Genomic DNA, 21118 nt, shown 5'->3' with positions numbered 1-21118 from the left:
ATTCATGAAAGACAAGTTTAATTTAGATTCGTCGTTTATTGTTGTAATAAAAACTGATCATTGAAATAACTGCTGGTTAAATAACTTTCCTATACTATCATTGAACCAGAACGTCCAACCTGTTCCGGTTTCGGTAGGATGTGCAGAATTCTGGGAAATAGAATAATCTACACGCGAGAAGAAAAATGTCGTCAGGAAAAAACCTATATTATTGTTGATAGGCCTACTTCCTTTTGTTTTATAAAAACATGAGTTTGAATATGGTCTCGGAAGTGGACAGGAGGTTCTACTCCAACAATCTGCTTTCAAATGAAGATTTAGGTAAGTTAGCATGAATGGGCATGACAGCTCTCGATGATTGTTGTTTATAATTATCGATTTTTCTCGATCTTGTTTGTTTTTAATTTTGATCCGACAGGCGACTTAAACGACTGCAATATATCAGCCATTGTCAGTACGATGGCGACAACTATTATAATATCATAGACGTTAAAGCGATTCTGGACACATTCGTTATGCCGCCGGGATATCCCCGCCCCCCTTTTTTCTGGACCCCACCCCCCTTTTCTGGACCCCCATCTCCTTCTCTAACCTTCTTCATAATTTTTGTTCTCTTTTAAACTGAATTTTATGTTTCCTCGCTACTGTACAGATAAACGTTATAAAGTTTTAATAGGGTACAATTACATTTTTTTTTTTAAACGCAGCAAAAAAAACATGTAAGTTTTCGGTTAAGTCACGGAATAAGATTAGTGTTATCTAAGTCTGTGGTTAAGTCTATACAATCATACAGTTTTGTGAGAAATGTTCCCTTTAAAATTTTAATTCATGCACTATAAAATGCCCTTTTCTAAGCAAATCAACATGCCCTTTTTATTCTGTGGGAAACACTATGTACTCAAGTATTATGAAAGGTGTACATGTACACAGTGTACACAGTATGCTCAAAACTGTTGTAGAAACAACAAAAGAGCTGTCAATTCATAACTTTTGAATAATTGCATTTTTTTAACTTGTGAAGCATAATATAATTGAGTTGCATTTGCTAACTTGGGAATCTATGCATATGAATCTCTTTCATGAAATTGATTTGGTATTGAAAGCCTCATAAAATTTAGAATTAGTTTCAATTAAGGTTAAATTCTTCCAACATTTTAAACTCTGTGTGTGTTTTTGATTATAATCTGACTGTTTTTGGTGGTTTATAGTTTGACATTACTTTCAAAGCATATAGGCTTTGATAATTTATGTTGAAAATGTCTAAAATAAAAATTTAAAACATTTAGTTGGATTTAATTAGATAAATAGATATTTTGCTACATGCAGTTTTATGGTGTTTTCATGGCTTGAACGGTATAGTAGTAGGATTCTCCAAAGGTTGCTATATTGATAGATTCACTCTATAAATAAAGAAAAAGGAAATGCAGTCAGAATGACACAGTGTGTCCCTTAACGGATGTGCTGCTAAGCTTTGTGACTCTACATTGTATGAGACTAAACTATTCCATGTTGTTTTGATAAATACCCTGAGGAAACACTCAAACAGCAACACTGATCACACAATGGTTGTTTTCATTTATAAAAAAATGTAAATTTACCTGTTCACATATATATGTATAATAGATAAACAAAAGGATAGTAAAAATAGATTTAAGTCTCCTTTAGGATATATGTGTGTTAAGTGGAACATGTCTAACGAAGGCTATATATATATGTAGCTATAGCACTGTAGGCAACCATATGGAAACTGCTAGACTGGAACATCTAGTCCTTTGAAATATATGTATCAATCGAAGATAACATTTGCTTAAATAATTCATGCATATAAATTTAAAATCACAATCGAACAACTTGACATTTTCAACTTTATGAAATTTTCACAAGCTGTCCTCATTAGATAAAGATGTGTTCCTACTGCAATTACAGTACATTCATGCATCTGTTACATCAGAAAGTATGTTTACACAACCAAAAGTCAACAGGATACAAATTTACTTTTCAAAGCTTCAAATGAAGTTGGGGTGTAGTATTTGCCTGCATCCTGTTTGAGCAAGTGAGTGGTATATATATATATAACACTTAATATGAATATTTGTATGTACCATGCATGCCAACCTTTTTGAAATTTCCATGGAGGTAAATACGCATGCTCAGAATTGAAAGCATATAAAATAAGTGTATATGTCCACCCTAGAAGAAAAGAACACTTTTCAATGGCATCTTTTGAGCTGTTCTTTCAGGTGAAATCATCAAATGTTTTAAAATAGGAATAGTTTAGCAAATGCACAGGTTGAAAATGCTCAATTTTGGGGTCCAATATCAGGAGTCTCCTTCCTAAATATAAAGGGAGAGTTGGCAAGTATGATATACAGCTATAGCTATATAGGGATAATACAAGAATGGTGTCATTGATTTTCTGTCAATACTTCCATTGATACCTTATGTAAATATATTGTAGCTCCAGTGGGAGCTTGTAACTCATACCTTTTATCCTGACATGGACTATTGTGCGTTAATATTCAAGATGAATCGTGCAGTGTAAAATGAAGGAGAATATCACACTTGGTTGTATTCTGTTTGATCAAGCTTAATCTACTGTGTACATGTATGAACATGCCTGAACTATTTATACAAACAAGGAAGTGATGGTACTTCAACACAAGTAGCTACTGTACATATGTACATATGTGTACATGTGTGATTGCATGTTCATGATCAGACAATTCAAGTTATAAACACATTTATCTGGAATGTTGGATATAATGTGTGGTAAATTAATACATTATATAAATATATATATGCTTGTCAGAAGAAACTGTAAAACATAGCGCTATTCCAAGCATTGTAGCTATATATATAGAGCTAAGATAAAAAGAGAACAAAAGGAAAAAAAACACATATTAATTTATAATTATAACTCTGTTTTCTTTGCGATTTTCAAAAAGAAGACACTATTTTACTTTAAGATCATTTATTAGTATCAACAAGTGATTATAATCAATATCAACCAAACAAAATTACCTGGTACATATACCTGATTTTGACTTGAAGTAATTACAGGTTAATAAATATAACTCTCATAAGAGTTTGAGAACGGAAGTACACTATCTGAAGATACAATATTAATGTGCATGTTCTATCAATTTAATGAGAGCATGAATGTAGTGATGTTGGTTGCCTATATGCTTTATTTAAGGCCTTTGTATTCAAATGAAGTGTATACGCAGGGTTCTCCCCAGAATTTTTTTAAGCTGATATGTTTCATTTGNCATTTAAGCTAGCGCGCACCATTCAGTTTGTCTGTGACACATGTGGCAGTTATACCAGTTGGTGTGCCACATCTATGCAGTTTATTGCTTATATTTATATTTCCGTGATGAGAATTAGCAAAAAATAATTTATGTCTTTTCCAACTTTCAAATTTCCTGCTTACCGGTATTACCGTCAGGTCACAGGTCAATATCTAGAACAGCACAAAGACAACAGCTGACATCACACGCGCGCTATTTCCCATACAAAATTGAAAAGGCTCCGCAACTAATGTTAATAATTCACTTGTTTTTAATTTATATATATATCGTATTCTCAATTCATAAAAAAGTAACAAATAACATTTTGTAAGTAACTAATCAAGTGTCGTAAAACATTTTCTGATTTTATTGCGACCCATTCCATCTTTGTGTATTGCAGAGTTATTGTCTCTTGGGAGCAGGTATTGATTGTTACGTCATTGGTTTGTGTGAGAAAATTACGTTGTTTTCTCAAAAATTGATGACGTTACACTCTCACAAACATGTGACGTAACAATCAATACCTGCTTCCAAGAGAAGATAACTCTGCAATACGCAAAGACGGAATATCAGGCGCACGCACTCAACGGAAGCCCGCAGTAATCAGGTCAGAGTTATATTTACAGTCCGGTATGTTGTTGATGTTGATTGTGCAACTGGAGAAGGTTGAATTGGTGAAAAATCCAGGCGTAAAATTGTTTGTTGATCTCACAGACACTTGAGACAGGCAGTTGGTGTTCAGGATCAAAGCAGAAGATACTGATAAGTTCGGTAGTGACACTGTTAAGTTGCTCAGAGGTGCAAAGACCAACTTCAGTTCAGTTATAGCCTCATAATTATAAGATGAAGCTGCTATTGGCAGTACTTTAGTAGTAATATCGAAGGGGCTTTGTCACACTAAATGTGCAAAATTTTTGCAAACATATGTACATATTTATTTCAAAGCATGAATAATTATATCATGGCTTGATAAGTTTTAAAGCTGCAGCTGTTGGCAGTGATTACCCGTATTTCTTGAAACAAACATGTAACATCAAAATTCTATTTCTATTTCCAGAGTCTGACATGGACTTGTCAGAAATACTGGGAATGGATGCAGCACTTAATCCAGAAGACTTGGTCCGCAATTTCCCTGATGACTTTCCAACAGTAGGTTTGATTTCATGACAGTATAGAGGAAATTTTCATATTTATATTATTGAGATATACATGTAGGTCATACTGGAAAACTGACCAGAAAAAGCTAGAACTCATTTATTTAATCATATAACTACAATTATGTATATCATGAATCTGCTTTAAAATTAATTTTATTTTAAATACAATTTTGTCCTGAAGTTAATTTCTAATTTCATTTACTTTTAAAAGTTTGTAAATTTAATATGTTAACCTCAATATAATAGTAAATTTAAATTCCATGATCCAGTTTGTAGATTGAAACAATACAGAATTGGTAAACATAGCACTTTTGAAAAACCTTTATGTTTACAGCTGACCCTGGACGCCATAAATAACGACACATTTGCAGTGTTTCCCGATTCAGTTAACATATTCAGTGATGATTTGCAGCAGGAGTTCAGTGACAGCTCCGACAGTGGAATTAGTGGTGAGTCAATCAAACAGTGGCATTAGTGGTGAGTCACTTAAACAGTAGAATTACTGGTTAGTCCATAAAACATTTATTAAAACACTTAGAAAAAAGAAAAAGAAAAAAAAAGTCACTGATTTCCAAAAACATAATGATGGATGTTTTTACCAGGTGTGACAGTGCAATATGAAAATCAACCGTCACCAGACCTTTTGATCAAGCAGGAACCTCCGTCTCCAGCTTCGTCCCTGTCCTCAGAGGGCTCTGACGGGACAGTATCACAGGTGAGACATCCCATCAGTATAAAAAGCATTGATCCCTAACCATTGGAACAGACCTAGTAGAGTGTTTTGCTACTGAAGAAGAGTCGCCTGACGTGTCATTGAAGAAAATATTTCACTCTGATTGTTCCAGTATTGAATACCATATAACTTGGTTATAAACCAGCTTATAGAATAGCTGATAATTATATACCAGCTTAATAGAAAGTCTGTCATTATTTGAGGGATTTTCTTCAGTTCAGTAATATGATGTGCTACTAGATATTGGTATTTGTGTCCATATCTGTTTGGTTAAAGAATTAAACTAAAAGTAATCATGCTGTTTGTCCCTCATAGTAAATTATATAAATATATTTTGAAGTGGCAGTTGAAAACATCAAGAGCAATTTTTGTTAACATTTTTAAGTTGAATATTTCATTTAACATATGGTGTTTTCAATTTCTTTCTTCCAGTCACATAAAACATACACAGCAGATTTTGACCTGAAGATAGAAAGTCCACCATTGTCACCACAGTCCATGATCCTATCAGGGCAGGGTCATAACATTACACAGGCGTCCTTCACATACATCAACGACCAATCAGAGCTGGGGTCACAGGTCATCATCAATGCACCAACACAACCTTGTAGCACTGTGCTGACTGGGTTTGATACATCTATCAATATAAACTCAATTCTAAATTCCAAAGTCAAGATCCAACCGAAACCACTATCAACAGATAAAACTACCACTGTACAAAAACCAGCTTTCCCAAACACAGGTAATATATGTAACCAACAAAATTTTGAATAAAAAGATATTGTTATTATTATCACATTCTTATTGGCCAATAAATTAAACCATGGTAAAGGAAATGATATCAAAGATAAATACTCTAATGCAAAACATTTTTGTTTGAAAAAAAAAAAAAATGTGCTTTGAAAATGTGGGTTCATTTAATGTTATGATTATAAATCTTCTGTATTCAAAAATGAACAGAACCCAACCAAAAGAAAACAATTTATGCCCCAGACTGTAATATGTTTTTGTACACATTGACTAAATATTGGTTTTTATTCAGAACCTGGGAAACCATTAGTGCTTACACCTGAGGAATTTAAGAGGCTTACTTCCCAAGGAGTTCTTAAATTCCAGCCGCCCTGTACAAACCAGAAAAACAAGGCGGAGATTCCCAAAGTTACAACCACAGTTATCTCCCCTCCTCAAATCAAGATGGCTGGGAGTCCAATAGTGCAGGTGGACCACGAGGTTATTTATTCAGTACCTTTTGATAGAGTAGTAAATCATTTTAAAAAGAGAAGTCAGGAACTATGAATCAATCATTCATTAAATTGTTTAGAATAAGTCATACAAACCTGTAGTATAGCAATGTAGTAATGGTAAACCTCAGTCTTCCCTAATAAAACAGCCATTGATCTGTCAAACTTGAGCTACCTTGTCTATATCACACACCATTGATTAATTCTGTTAGTGTATTTGTTGGGGTATAAAATGAAGTTGATGTGTCCTAGTCTTGGGTAACAAATGAACTGCTATCTGTTGCTGGAGTTATTCCTATGATTATGATCACCATTGAGTCTCTCTGTAAACTATCAGCCGACATGGATATCCAGAAAGACAACAAAAAATCTCCCTTTTTTTGCTGATACATATTGACAATTTACCAAATTCGTATTATCCTTTACAAATGTTTCGTTCAATTTTCAGATGAAAAATGTGAAAAGACAGCAGAGGATGATAAAAAACAGAGAATCTGCCAGTTTGTCAAGGAAACGCAAAAAAGAAGTAAGTTTTATGATATTTTCCCTAAAAATTGAACAGTTCCATTTATCTGTATAGCAGCTGTAGTGTATTCATTTTAATGTGTTATATTAGCATAAACATTGTAATTCAGAAACCAATCTTAAAGGTAGTTCCTTATATAGATTTAATTTCATCAATAAGCAGGTTTCTTTTAAAAAATCATCATCCATGAATTCTATTTATTTAAATTCATATTGTCCAATAANATCAATTTCTTTAAATGACTTCTTCTTCTTAACCACTGGTTGGAATTTAACTAAATTTGACTGGAAGCATCCCTAGGTGGTGGGGATTCAAAATTGTACAAATGGTGGGGCTGACCCCCCAGGGGGCTGAGGGGCGGGGCAAAAAGGGGGCAATTTGGCTATATTGCTTTAAGCGACATCTCCTCTGGAACTAAGAGATGGATATCAACCATATTTGAGTGGAGGCATCCCTAGGTGGTTTGGATTCAAAATTGTACAAATAGTGGGGCTGACCCCCCGGGGGGGCTGAGGGGTGGGGCCAAAAGAGGGCATTTTGGCTATATTGCTACAAACGACTTCTTCTGTAGAACTATGCACTGGATATCAATCATATTTAATCAAAAGCATTCATGGGAGGCAGGGATTCAAAATTGTACAAATGGTGTGGCTGACCCCCGTGGAGACTGAGGGGCGGGGCCAAAAAGGGTTATTTAGCTATATTGCTTTAAGGGACTTCTTCTCTGGAACTCAGACATCGATATCAACCATATTTGACTGGAAGCATCCCTAGGTGGTAGGGATTCAAAATTGTACAAATGGTGGGGCTGACCCCCCAGGGGGCTGAGGGCTGGGCCAAAAGGGGGTAATTTGGCTATATTGCTATAAACGACTTCTTCCGTAGAACTATACCATGGATATTGATCATATTTGGTCGGAAGCATTCATGGGAGGCAGGGAATCAAAATTGTACAAATGATGGGGCTGACCCCCCGGGCTAAGGGGTTGGGTTAAAAAAATATTTTTTTACTTGGATGGAAATGGTTGAGAATTGCTGAGTATAAAGAGAGGAATGCACATTTGCTTCCAGGATGACCCTAGGGTCTGGCCCCACCCTTGGAGACTTAACCCCTGGGTCATAACTTTGAAACGGTTAAGATCCCCACCCCAAAACTAGATATAGAATTGTTGGGCATAAAGAGACGAATGCAGTCATGATATTAGAATTGACCCCAGGGTCTGCCCCACCCTTGCAGACATAACCCCTGGGTCATAACTTTGAAACGGTTGAGATCCCCACCCCAAAATTATATATACAAATGCTGGCCAAAAAGAGACAATTGCAGTCATGATATTAGAATTAATCCTGGGGTCTGGCCACAACCCTAGGGACCTAGTTTCTGAGTCACAGCTTGGAAACAGTTGAGATCCCCACCCCATAACCATGCATAAAATTGCTGGGCATAAAAAATCAAATACAGATATGCTACAAGGTTTGGCCTTGGGGTCTGGCATATTCCCTTGGATCTCATTTGGAGAATATTTTGCCATGATTGCTTAGATATCCAGGTGAGCGATACAGGCCCTCTGGGCCTCTTGTATTAGCATAAGCATTGTAATTCAGAAACCATTCTTATAGTTAGTTCCTTTTATAGATTTAATTTCATCAATAAGCAGGTTTCTTTTAAAAATTCATCATCCATGAATTCTATTTATTTAAATTCATATTGTCCAATAAAATTGGACAGTTCCAAAATTCTGTGTTCAAGGTCAAATGTTAAGTGAGCTCTGTTGCCAAATACTGGAAAACTTGTCACTTATCAGTAATGACAATGTATGTTTACAGTATCTACAGACATTGGAGGAACAACTAAGTGATTATGATCAACAGAATCAAAAACTGCAGCAAGAAAATGAGGAGTTGAGACGAAGACTCTCTACGATGCAAACAGAGGTAGGGACAGCCACACGTCATACCGTATATGTACAGACAACAGGGTGATAGACACAATACTAAAGAATAAAACAGAGGTAGTGACAGCCAAACGTCATACCGTAATGTACAGACAACAGGGTGATAGACACAATACTATAGTATAAAACAGAGGTAGGGACAGCCACACGTCATACCGTAATGTACAGACAACAGGGTGATAGACACAATACTATAATATAAAACAGAGGTAGGGACAGCCACACATCATACCGTATTGTACAGACAACAGGGTGATAGACACAATACTATAGTATAAAACAGAGGTAGGGACAGCCACACGTCGTACCCTAATGTACAGACGACAGGGTGATAGACACAATACTATAGTATAAAACACAGGTAGTGACAGCCACACGTCGTACCCTAATGTACAGACGACAGGGTGATAGACACAATACTATAGTATAAAACACAGGTAGTGACAGCCACACGTCGTACCCTAATGTACAGACGACAGGGTGATAGACACAATACTATAGTATAAAACACAGGTAGTGACAGCCACACGTCATACTGTAATGTACAGACAACAGGGTGATAGACACAAAACTATAGTATAAAACAGAGGTAGGGACAGCCACACGTCACACCGTAATGTACAGACAACAGGGTGATAGACACAATGCATAAAACAGATGGCATATTCACAAAACGTCTTGATGGAGATATTGTTTCTCAAATGGATAGAGAAAGCAATGCTCAAGTCAAGAGAAAATCTTGAATGCAGTTAAGAAACATTAATGAAAATTGGGCTAGTTGAAATAGTTTTGTTTATTTGTGTACTATGATAAACTTCTAAAGGGTCAGAAAGGATAAAAATACCGTTTATTTTATGGTAAAAAACAAAATACATTGAGGAACATTTAAATTTCAAATGAGTTATATTTAGATACATGATATGGTATAGGAATGTTCATATACCAGGCTCAGTCCATCACACAAATAGTTACTTCTCTGTATCCAATATGTGTAGTGATTTAAGCGGAAATATTGATGGGAAGACCTAGTGATTTATTGAATTATATAGCTAATTGAAATTGACTGGTTTATTCCCCCAGAATGAGGTACTGAAGAGACGAGGTACTGGAATGGCCTCCCCTACCAAGAAGATCTGCCTCATGGCAGTGTTTGTTTTATTCTCACTCAATCTTGGTACATTTAGGTAAGATTTTTATGCTGTAAAATAAAGACCATTCTGAAAAGGTATGGTGTAACATGTAAGCTCACGAAACAATNTACAGACAACAGGGTGATGGACACAATACTATAGTATAAAACAGAGGTAGTGACAGCCACACGTCATACCGTAATATACAGACAACAGGGTGATAGACACAATACTATAGTATAAAACCTAGTGATTTTTTGAATTATATATATAGCTAATTGAAATTGACTGGTTTATTCCCCCAGAATGGGGTACTGAAGAGACGAGGTACTGGAATGGCATCCCCTACCAAGAAGATCTGCCTCATGGCAGTGTTTGTTTTATTCTCACTCAATCTTGGTACATTTAGGTAAGATTTTTATGCTGTAAAATAAAGACCATTCTGAAAAGGTATGGTGTAACATGTAAGCTCACGAAACAATAACTACAGTATAATATGATAGTTATACAATAAGTTTCAGAACACCAGGGGCCTGTGCATTTATGTGGACAAACTGGTTTGTTTATTTAAATGTAACAGTTTCGGGTATAAAACCCTGGCGGACCTGCAAATGTTGATGCAGGTCTTGCAAGGCTTTGTCAAGGCTCATCTGAAAGCAACATTAGATTACTAGGTCTGACCTTATTTCATAAATGAACAACTCTGGTCCAACTGGTCAAACCCTTTGGATTGTGATACAAGAAAGCGGCCTTGTTCTTTGTTTACATTGACTTTTCTATACCTTGTTTTCATGTTGATGCTCTTTAACTCATCCGTGCAGCATTCATCTTCTGTCTACCATTTACTTTTTTATTGTAAATCGTCTTATAAAGAACCATAAAGGTTAGTGTCATGATATTTGCCATGTATCTTGTCTGTAGCATGCTTTGGTGAAATACTTCCATGTTTGTTCAAATTTAGATTTTGACCCTCAATCACAAATGAAGTGCTATGAAAGACATAGTCTCTTGATTAGTTAAGATGAAGTTTTAGCATTTTATATATTTGCCAAAACCAACACATACAGTTGAGTGATCTAGTCCAATTGGGCCTTTTTCTAGATAGGTGTTAGGAACCTGTTTTAACAACGTGTTTAAATATCAAGTTTGATCTTCTTACATTTCAGTGATCTGATATTTACTCCTCATATTACAAGACGTAACTCCAATCCTAGTCCAGACATGTTTCCTCACAAGGGAAGACAACTCCTGGCTGTAACAGAAGAAAAAGACACATATTCAGTTGGAAGCTTCATGCCAGATTATCCATTTAGTAGACTAAAAAAATTCATGGAAGAAAATCCTCAACACGCCAAGGAAATCAACAACGATACCCTTTATCAGTTATACACTTGTCCATCATACTTTAACAAAACAGAGTCAATCAGGTAAAATCACGCACAATTTATGTTCATGAAAAATGTGTTCTCAATTCTTTGAAACTAAACAACAGCAATTTACTATCAAGTCTGCCAGCTCAGCATGGAAAGGAGTCAAACCTGGCATACAAGTCCCAGCATTGTATTCAAGTTTAGTTAGTCCTCCAAACAGGAGCTTTATGGAAATGAATAGATATGCTGTTTGTCAGGGGGTAGCCTTGTTGAAACTATTGTGTTCATTTCATTTGATGTTACAATAATGTGCCAAAAAAAATCACTTTCGAGTTTTGTGCTAGCAGACAGAGAGGTACTTCATGTTTTTAGTTTGTGGCATATACCTAACACTTTTCAGGAGAATTATTAGAAACCTGCTTGTGGTTTTCCTTATATTAGAACATTGTTGAATGTAATGTGTTTTTGTGTAATTTCATCATAAATGTTGCGTTCATTTTAGACTTGCAGACCAGCTCTCTGGATGGATGAAACGCCATGAACAACAGAAAAAGAAGAAACCAAGAAAGCCAGCTAACAAAGGGAGACGACCCATCACATCCTCGCACTCACTAAGGGAGCTCCGTCACCTGAGAGAAGAGCAATATAGGTACATTACAACCCAGCTATTAACCAATGTAAAGCTGTCTCTTACTTGTACATCTGACAGTAATGTGAACGGTAGGAATTGTGGTAGCTTAAGTAGGTTGTAGTGAAAATTACATCAGTTTTGGTGTGACATTACTAGGTTTGCTTATATGGAATTGGATTCTTATCAATTCACAAAAGAGTATACCTACCCATTTCATTTGAATCCTGATTTGCATTTCATGCTGATTTGTTAATACAGATAAAATCCAGGCCCTACAATTAATATGTAGGCAAAATGTTTCAATCAAATTCATGCAAATAATGACATGTATTGATAACATGTTTTTGGTTTGACAGGTCTCGGGAAAACCAGCTACAGCTGTTCCAGAATGACACTGTGAGAAATTTCTGGCAGTCCCTTCCGCGACGCAACGACACCTTCTATGTTCTCTCGTTCAACTCGGTAAAACTTCATTCAACTGTGAAATTTTCTTTGAAATTAATNACTAAATGATTGATCTTTCATTTGACCAGGGCCCGTATTCATGAAACCGTTCTCATGCTCAAGCATGGATTTTGTGCTCCAGACTTATTTTTTGCTTCGTTTATATGTCAATAATAAAATCATTTATTGTCAATTATTTGAAAAAAATTGAAGTGAGTTACAAGAAAGTTGGTTTGAGCACAAAACCATGCTTTAGGGTTAGAATGATTTCACGAATACAGGCCCTAGCCTGTTGTGGTTTTACTGATGAAAGACTTCTGAAATTATTATGTTTTAGGATTACTTCCTGATACCAGCAGTAGCACACAATAAAACTATGAGACCAAGAATGTCACTAGTGATGCCAGCAACTAGTCTCAATGGTAAGTCTACAGATATACAAGGTCATGATCTTGTAGCCCTTATCTGGAGCTAATATCAACCATGTACAATTATTGAACAGTGAGGGAAATATCATCTTTTGAGTGACTGCTAATACTCACCTATACTAAGCACTTTTTTCATTTGACACCTTACAAATAAATTTGTTTTTTAAAATATACAGCTTTTGGAGAGAAAACAAATCGAAAAAATCTGTCGGTTGTCTTTTCTCTGTGACTTATTCTCGAAAACTTTTCAGGCTGAATTGTAGGCTTTCTTTTGTACATTTTGAATCTTTTCAATTAAGACCTGTTGGAGGAAATCTTCCCCTACACCACCAAATTATGAAGTTGATTCCTCCTTATAATCAGACCTCTTAGTTTCGCTGCCTGTCAATCCACACATCTTGGTCAACATATTGTTTGTCTTTGGAATCCCTTGTTGCTAGTTTAGTCGAGGTGAAGGAGTTGTATTTTTGACTTTTTGCTCAGGTCCACAAGAGTGTCGAGTCAAAATTTCATTTTGTACACACTTTGGTTTCGGCCAATAACAACAAAGCAGAAATGAACGTCACTCAGAAGTGCTATCTCAAAATATTGAATTGTAGGAAGCAAATCTAATGGAAACGTTGTTAAGAAGTAGAGTTTATGAAAATTTACATCGGCAATTAAATTAATTTTCTTATCTGTTTGTAGAAACCATGCAGCCTCCAGCTGGGAACATTGGCATGATGCAGATCGATTGTGAAGTCCTCAACACCCAGCTGATCCATGTCCACAAGTCCGCTCTACCCAGACATAACACATCAGAATCTTTCTTCCCTTGATTTACAATACATAACTTTCTATTTATTGGACTACAATGTGTGCTCTTGTCCATGTTTTCTGTAAGTGGAGTACAGGAATATAATGATCTCATGTTGTGTGTAAAGAGCAGGGCAATGTCCTTCTGATAGAAACTGTTGGTGTTATAATGGAGTTTTCAATACATTGAGCGAGACTTTTCAAAGAGTTGTTAGAAAAGGAGCAAAGAAACGACTTTTAAGTTGAAATAATGGGGTATTTGTATTGAGGTATATGTATGCAATATCAGGTACCATTTTTGTTTAATTTCAATTTTTCAGCAGGTTTTTTCCCCCATTACTTACTTATACATTTGAATTCTCCCCTTTAGACATTACACAGTCTTGTAGATTGGGTTTTTTTTCAGATAATACGTCGGTTTGAAATATTAAGGGACTTTTTGTCTGACATCACTTGATTATCTGTAAGTAAGATAGCTACATGTTTTGTTGTCTTGGACACCTGAAATATAAATTGTGCAATAGAACATGTTCTCCTGGAGTTTATAATGAATAAACAAACATTCTGATAGATCTATTATGCAGTTGACAATTTTGTCAGCAATACTTTTATCTAAAATAGAAATGTTCACCTTCTTTAATACGTAAGTGAATCTCATATAATTCCCTATGGAAGTGAATACAAGTAAATACGATATGTGATTACAGTAATAACCAGGACAGTAAGGATTTAATCTCTCTTCAATTTCAAATAAATGAAAGAAACTTATTTGTTGTAGTGCGATTAAAATGCGATTAATAAGTTCTTTTAATAGGAAATTTGAAATACAAAAAGTTCACAGACTTTTTTTACAGTTTATCTAAAATGATGTCAAGCATAAGAGTTATCTTTGTATGAGATACACTGTAATTTTGACTATGAAAAAAGAAATAGAATATTCTCTTTCTTAATTCTCAACCTCAAATCAAATTTGAAATTGTTATAAAAATATTAAATAAGAAATCCATTATATTTTGTGAAGTGTAACTTTTAAAGTTATAATCTTATATAACTCGCACAAAATGTCTCATTCTATCATTCATTCAAATTATTTTAAGTCTTTTGTTTACCTTGACAAGTAGAACTGCCAATAGATATAGAAAATCTGACAAATAGAAAATGAACCAGTGATATTAGACCATCCAATCAGGCGTGCCATCTCAAAAGTGTTCATTTTATAACTATGGCTGTTCCTTTTCAAAAAGTGTCATACTTTTCATATATTGAATTGTTTTTCCAATGATTTGAAGATCGTCTTACAGTTGTTTTGCATAATCCTACATTTTTCAAGGTATACTAACAAATGTAAAAAAAAATCACTTTCACATTCCATTGAGTTGTTTTATGAAGTAATCATGGTTTGATATGCAGTGTGTTCGGTGAATGAAAATCTATGCTTGGTGCAAATTCATTTTATCATATATTAAAAATTCTCACACTTTTTTCTGACATATTTTCATTATTTTGTATGATTTCGATGAATGAAAGCATTATTCAGTTTTAATTGATAGGTTTGTATTGAGTTCGGAGTCAAATTTCAAAACATACTCTCCATGTTGATGAGGTAATGAGAACCTGTTACAAAGGTAGGCATGATGGCAAATTCACTTAAACTTTATTGTGTCCAACAACCATTATCTGAGAAAGAATGTCTCCTGCAGCAGAAAAATTAATCGTTACAAACTCTTCATACATGCACTTCAAGTCAAGATTGTGCCTTATATGACAAGTAAGCTTGACCATGTATTCAGGGCATGCATTAATTACTTATTGAGATAGTCCAGATTTGTTGAGGTATGCCAAATATTTTGCATACTTGTTCAAAAGTTGTCTTACTATGTAAGATTGTTTCTATTGTATTAATGTGTTTTGCATAGAGACCATAACATTTTTCTTGAGTAAATGATGACGTTTAGATTGGTTTTTTTGTAAAGTAGTTAATTTGTTGTACAAATGTATTATCGTTTATATGGTATAGCAATCAGTGATACAATATTTGGTGGTAATAAATTATCAAGGTTTGAGAAAAAATCATGTTGTCCAATATTTGATTCACAAAAATTGATATAAACATGAGTACAGGAAAATGTTGTCTGGAATATTTTTTAGGAAAATAAAAATCACGAGTCTCTAGCTGATATAGGGGAATTTTGTTGCTGTACAATTTTGCACAAGTACAAGTTTAAATTTCACTCATTTTTTCTAAAATGATAAAACTGAATAATTTTCAAATGTAAAATATTTGTCATGATTATGAATGTTAAAAATTTCGTAACAGCAAGAGACATATTTGAGATTAATCTTTGGCAATCATATAATTGATGTTTTTCTTTTCTATAAACATTTCAAATTGACAAAAAAATGTCTCGGCACTGCTTTATATACCAAAATAGAATGTGACATCACATAAAAAATGATTAGTCGGTCAAATAACTTTAAAACCCACTAATTGATGATACTTGAGTATGTTGTGATTATATTCATTTTCTTTATAAAAACAGATGACAATACCTGATTATGTTAGTGGTTCCAGATGAACTGAATGAGATAAACAAATCTAGCACATGAATACCCAAGTTTCAGAGCTACAATTTTCATACAAGCAGGTAGTTCAGTTAAAAAGTGTTTGCAAATGATTTTTAGATCCTAATCAGGATTATAAAGATGTATAATGCCAGAAATTTGCTATGTATATCAAGCAATTAGTTTATTGTGAAAAAGCATTATTTGGAAAAAGAATTATGTATCACCATTATATCCACCCTTTTTATATGGTAGAATATAGTTTTTCTATTCATGGGGAACACATGGCAAAGTGCATTGCCCAAGGCAGCAGGTATGTGAGTAGTATCATAATTTATTTATCATTTATTTTTCATTATTGAGTAGTTTCCAATTTATATTAATACTGTAGATTTTATCAGATTCCTATATATTTATGTTATTGTTTTGGGTGTTTTACTGGTAGGCTTGGTAGTATGGAGATATGATGTGGTGTTGACATGTCAATTGCAATGTACATAGAAGCTGTATCTATTTGGAGAATCATGTAAAACTTCATTGCTGTTGGTGCATGGTTATGAATTCTACATTTCACAGATGTATTTAAAACATTTTATGCATCACAAAAAAGTTGTATCAGATGAGAAGATCGACTGTTTATAATATTGAAGTGTTCAGTATGTTCTGGTCAAAGAATATTTTTTATATATGAAGTAACACATACCCCTCCCCCTCCCCCGATACTGTTTCAGTACAAAGACTTAAGTCCAAAGTTGACCAATTTATTTGTAAACTATTGTTTATTGATGGAGGTCCAGTTATTTTTGAGTGAATGATCTAATAAGGTAACCTGATGTATACAAATATATTATAAATGCTGTGACACAATATAAATAACTTACAGATAAATGATTAGTGCTGACCAATGATTTTTTTTATATAACTCTATCTGACCACACACCCAAAGACGCCATTTATTTAATTTATTGTCCAATGATATTGTTAAACTAATGAGATATTATACATATTGTGATGTTTATTGGTAGATTATGATTATTTGATGATTAACCCTTTCACCACTATAGACCATAATGGACTTACCCAGATCAATGCATGGTAGAGTTTATTCAAGTGAGATTTCCACTTAAAGTGTGATTTTTTTTTTACATTATGTATACTTTTTAGTCGGATGAAATATTTTCTGGTATAATATCAGTTTCTTGATTAATTTCCTCAATGAGGTGTAAATATTTGCAATATTTTACATGTGCCTCTTATAACATATATATATGAAACTATCTGGGTTGGCTGATTTGTACTATCGGTTTGTGAATGTTGTAAATACAATTCAAGTGATACAGGTGTTGATGTGGTACTGCTGTAATTCTCCAACCAAATGTACAACAAAACATCTTACTCATCAATGTAATATTCAGATAGTTGGCAGTTCAAATTAATGATAGAATACAATTTTCTATTCTAAAAAAAAGGGAATCTTTTGATTGCTAAGAAGACCTGTTAAAGATATTGAATTAAAAAAGCAGGATGTTTGTATATTTTAGAATAATATGTATGTTTGTAGAAACTCTTAAAAACTAATAGAGGATTTTTTACTTGTGATAAATGGGTGCAATCTTAGTTGTCAGTTAGTTATATAAAATAAATAGTAATTTATAAAATTCAGTCATAATGTTTTAAGGAGTCGATTATTTAAATAATTTCCCGTGTTTTACATAACTCTATCCGGCACATTGTAGGTCAAAAAGCAGTAAATTGTGGATAATCCAGTAAGTGACACTACAGGATCTTACCATATTTTATTAATATCTCATCAATCATTTTAAAGCAGACTTCGTAGAAAATTTGCATTTGCTAAAACCTTAATATGGAGTTATGGTAAAAATATTGTCATATTTATTTCATTTCCATTTGGAAGTCATTGAACCTGAATGTATGAGATGCATTTAATGTCACTATTTAATGGCACTAAGTGTAGAGTATATTAATCATGAGCTGATTTGTTTTTGTTTTGTAATGTAACATTTGGGTCAACATGAGTTGTTATGACATGTAAAATAAACATTTTTAACTTTTCCTACTGAAAAAAAACTTTTTTTTTTTAAATTGAACTGTTGTTTCTTCTTGTCGAACAAAGAAAAATACCCAGAAAACTAGCGGTACATACTTAATTGCTTCTGGATACTTTTATTTCTTCATACATCTGTCTCTTTCGCCCTTGCCAGCTTGGAAGCCGAGAACCTCCGGGACAGGTGACTGTCGTTATAATGGTTATGAGCTCACCTGCCCCAAAAGGCAAGTGAGCTTATGCCGTGGCTCGGTGTCCCTCTGTCGGCCATTCGGCATCAATATTTTACTTTAAACAACTTCTTCTCAATAACCAAAAGGCCCTGGGTACTGATATTGGGCCTGTAGCATGCTGGGATGAAGGGCTACCAAGTTTGTTCAATTGAATAATCTTGACCCACTTTCAAGGTCACTGGGGTCAGATGTGTAAAAATCTTCAAACAACTTCTTCTCAATAACCAAAAGGCCCAGGGTACTGATATTGGGCGTGTAGCATGCTGGGATGAAGGGCTACCAAGTTTGTTCAAATGAATTACCTTGATCCACTTTCAAGGTCACATGGGTCAAATGTCTTAAAAATCTTTAGACTATTTCTTCTCGGTAACAAAAAGGCCCAGGGTACTAATATTGGGCCTGTAGCATGCATGGCCACAGGGCTACAAAGTTTGTTCAAATGAATGACCTTGACCCACTTTCAAGGTCACAGGGGTCAAATGGGTAAAATCTTCAAACAGCTTCTTCCCAATAAGCAAAAGGCCAAGGGTGTTGATAGTTGGCCATTACCATATTGGGATGAAGGACTACCAAGTTTGTTCAAATGAATGATCTTTGCCCATATTCAAGGTCACAGTGGTCAATATATGTTTAAATCTTTAAATGACTTGTTCTTTATAACCAAAAGATTCAGGGTACTAATATTTCCCCAGAAGCATGCTGGGTTGGAAAACTATAAACTCTGTTCAACCTAATGTCCTTGTCTAACATTCAAGATCAAATGTTTAACTCTTTTAATAGGTTCTTATGAATCAAACACTAATATTCTGCCTGTAGCTGTATTTTAGTCCATTTTTAAGATTACAAGTGTGAGATTAATACCAGGTGAGCGATTCGGGCCCATTGGGCCTCTTGTGTTGTTTTTGTACCACCCCTGGAAACGTGATGTCATTTATCTTCCAGTTCATTGCCGAAAACGCCATCGACAGAAAATAGAAGAAATAAAAATAGGAAGACTCTATTAAACACAGGGGAATTTAAACCTAGAAAATACGAACACAGAGGACAAAGAATGACAAAACTTGCACACAACATAACACTAACATTTAAAAAGAAAAAATGCAAGACACCGGGGAAGAAACATCCGAATAGGGCACGACGTACTCCATCTACGTCCATGCAATAAAGATTCCATGGTTAGTAGGAACGTGTGTGATTATTTCTTGAAGCCCGTTACGATTGTAATAATATTATTGTGTATAAACCATTAAATGGACGGCAACAGACGAATAGGTTAGCGGCCGTGGGATTGTACGTACGAGAAGGTAGGAAGTTCCATACCCAGTTGTAGCAAACTCTCCAGGTTGTACAACCACACAACACGTTTAACAAAATAAGTCAACACACAAATTACCAAAAATATTTCAATAATAAAAGACAAACACATTGAGTACCGAAGTGATCTTTTTTTATAAATAAGACTATTTTTGAAATTCATCTTATCTTTTACAGAATTTTAAAAATGGGTTAAAAAAGGTCCGAAACTTGATAGATAAAAATCAGAGGTTTCCAAATACAACATAACCATCACAACCCTCCCCTGATGACGTCTGCTGGTGCACTAGTTCGCGCGTTTTTTAGATCGTTTCTTCTTTGGTTTGAGTTTGGAGTTGAGCATTTCTTGCCCTAACCGCTTGACGTCCTCGCGCGACAACAGACCCTCGTTTTCCTGGTCGTGGTCGAAATGGAAGTCGTCCTCATCACTTCCGTCATCCACATCGACTTTTATCCGGATGTTAGACGGTGGCAGACGGCTCTCTAGGTACTCGTGAAGCTGCGACGAAATATTTGATCAATTAAACGAGATTTATTGATGTTTGATTAAGATTCCGCACTTGCATATATGGTACTGAGGGATTACGTGAGATGACACAGTCGTGCGAGTGGTCAGTCTTGAAAGCAACAATAGTGAGATGCAATGTTTTGTTAATATATATTACCATTCATGCATAATAATTAATAAAACCCTGATTGGGTAGGGTACGTATACATACGTACAGGTTGGGCACGTAATGCCTCCGTACCATATATGCAAGTGTGGAATCCTAATCAAACATTAATAAATCTCGTTTAATTGATCAAAACCACACTTCCATATATGGTCACTGAGTGACCACGTGAGAGTTTTAGAGGCATGTTACTATTGTTCCTTAATTATATAAATCTTACAATAACAATTTCGAAGAATAATTATCGAAAACCAACGCATTTATTTACATTATATACATTGTGCATGGTATTTAACATGTATTGTATCCTGTCAGTAAAATATAATGGTATTTTGATCACATCTAATAGCATATACGTAAACTGTCTCTAGATATGCTAATAACTTGCATCCATGTGATTTCAAAATTTGTTTCAATTATGTGTGACAGAAGTGTCACAAACCACTGATTTATGGTAAACTTCCTGAATACGCATTCAGAGCTCCACCCTGCAGTTCTCAGTATTGTAGAAATTGGTAAAGTTTTTGCTGCAAAGGAGGTAGATGCTGAGCGAATGCTGTGTGCTTTAAA

At 34.7% G+C, this 21118-nt stretch overlaps 1 protein-coding gene across 2 annotated transcripts; it reads left to right on the top strand.

Moving 5' to 3' along the window:
- Positions 1-152: 152 nt before the first annotated feature.
- Positions 153-18335, top strand: LOC110464394 (cyclic AMP-dependent transcription factor ATF-6 beta-like). Of its 2 annotated transcripts, none has more exons than XM_021519589.1 (14): positions 153-321; positions 4348-4439; positions 4782-4896; positions 5050-5162; positions 5613-5922; positions 6223-6398; positions 6870-6947; positions 8775-8882; positions 9983-10086; positions 11199-11459; positions 11905-12051; positions 12390-12495; positions 12815-12899; positions 13593-18335. In XM_021519589.1, exons 1-14 carry the CDS (start codon positions 249-251, stop codon positions 13721-13723), a joined length of 1899 nt encoding a protein of 632 aa, XP_021375264.1. In that variant the 5' UTR covers positions 153-248; the 3' UTR covers positions 13724-18335. The 2 variants fall into 2 exon arrangements, with proteins under 2 accessions (XP_021375264.1, XP_021375263.1); XM_021519588.1 differs by having other exon boundaries at positions 6223-6410.
- The last annotated feature ends 2783 nt before the right edge of the window (positions 18336-21118 follow it).

This window comes from Mizuhopecten yessoensis, unplaced genomic scaffold (genome assembly GCF_002113885.1).
Source record: "Mizuhopecten yessoensis strain PY_sf001 unplaced genomic scaffold, ASM211388v2 scaffold10987, whole genome shotgun sequence".
Taxonomy (NCBI): Eukaryota; Metazoa; Mollusca; class Bivalvia; order Pectinida; family Pectinidae; genus Mizuhopecten; species Mizuhopecten yessoensis.
Note: the sequence above shows the minus strand (reverse complement) of the source record. Positions and strands in the feature narration are given on the sequence as shown.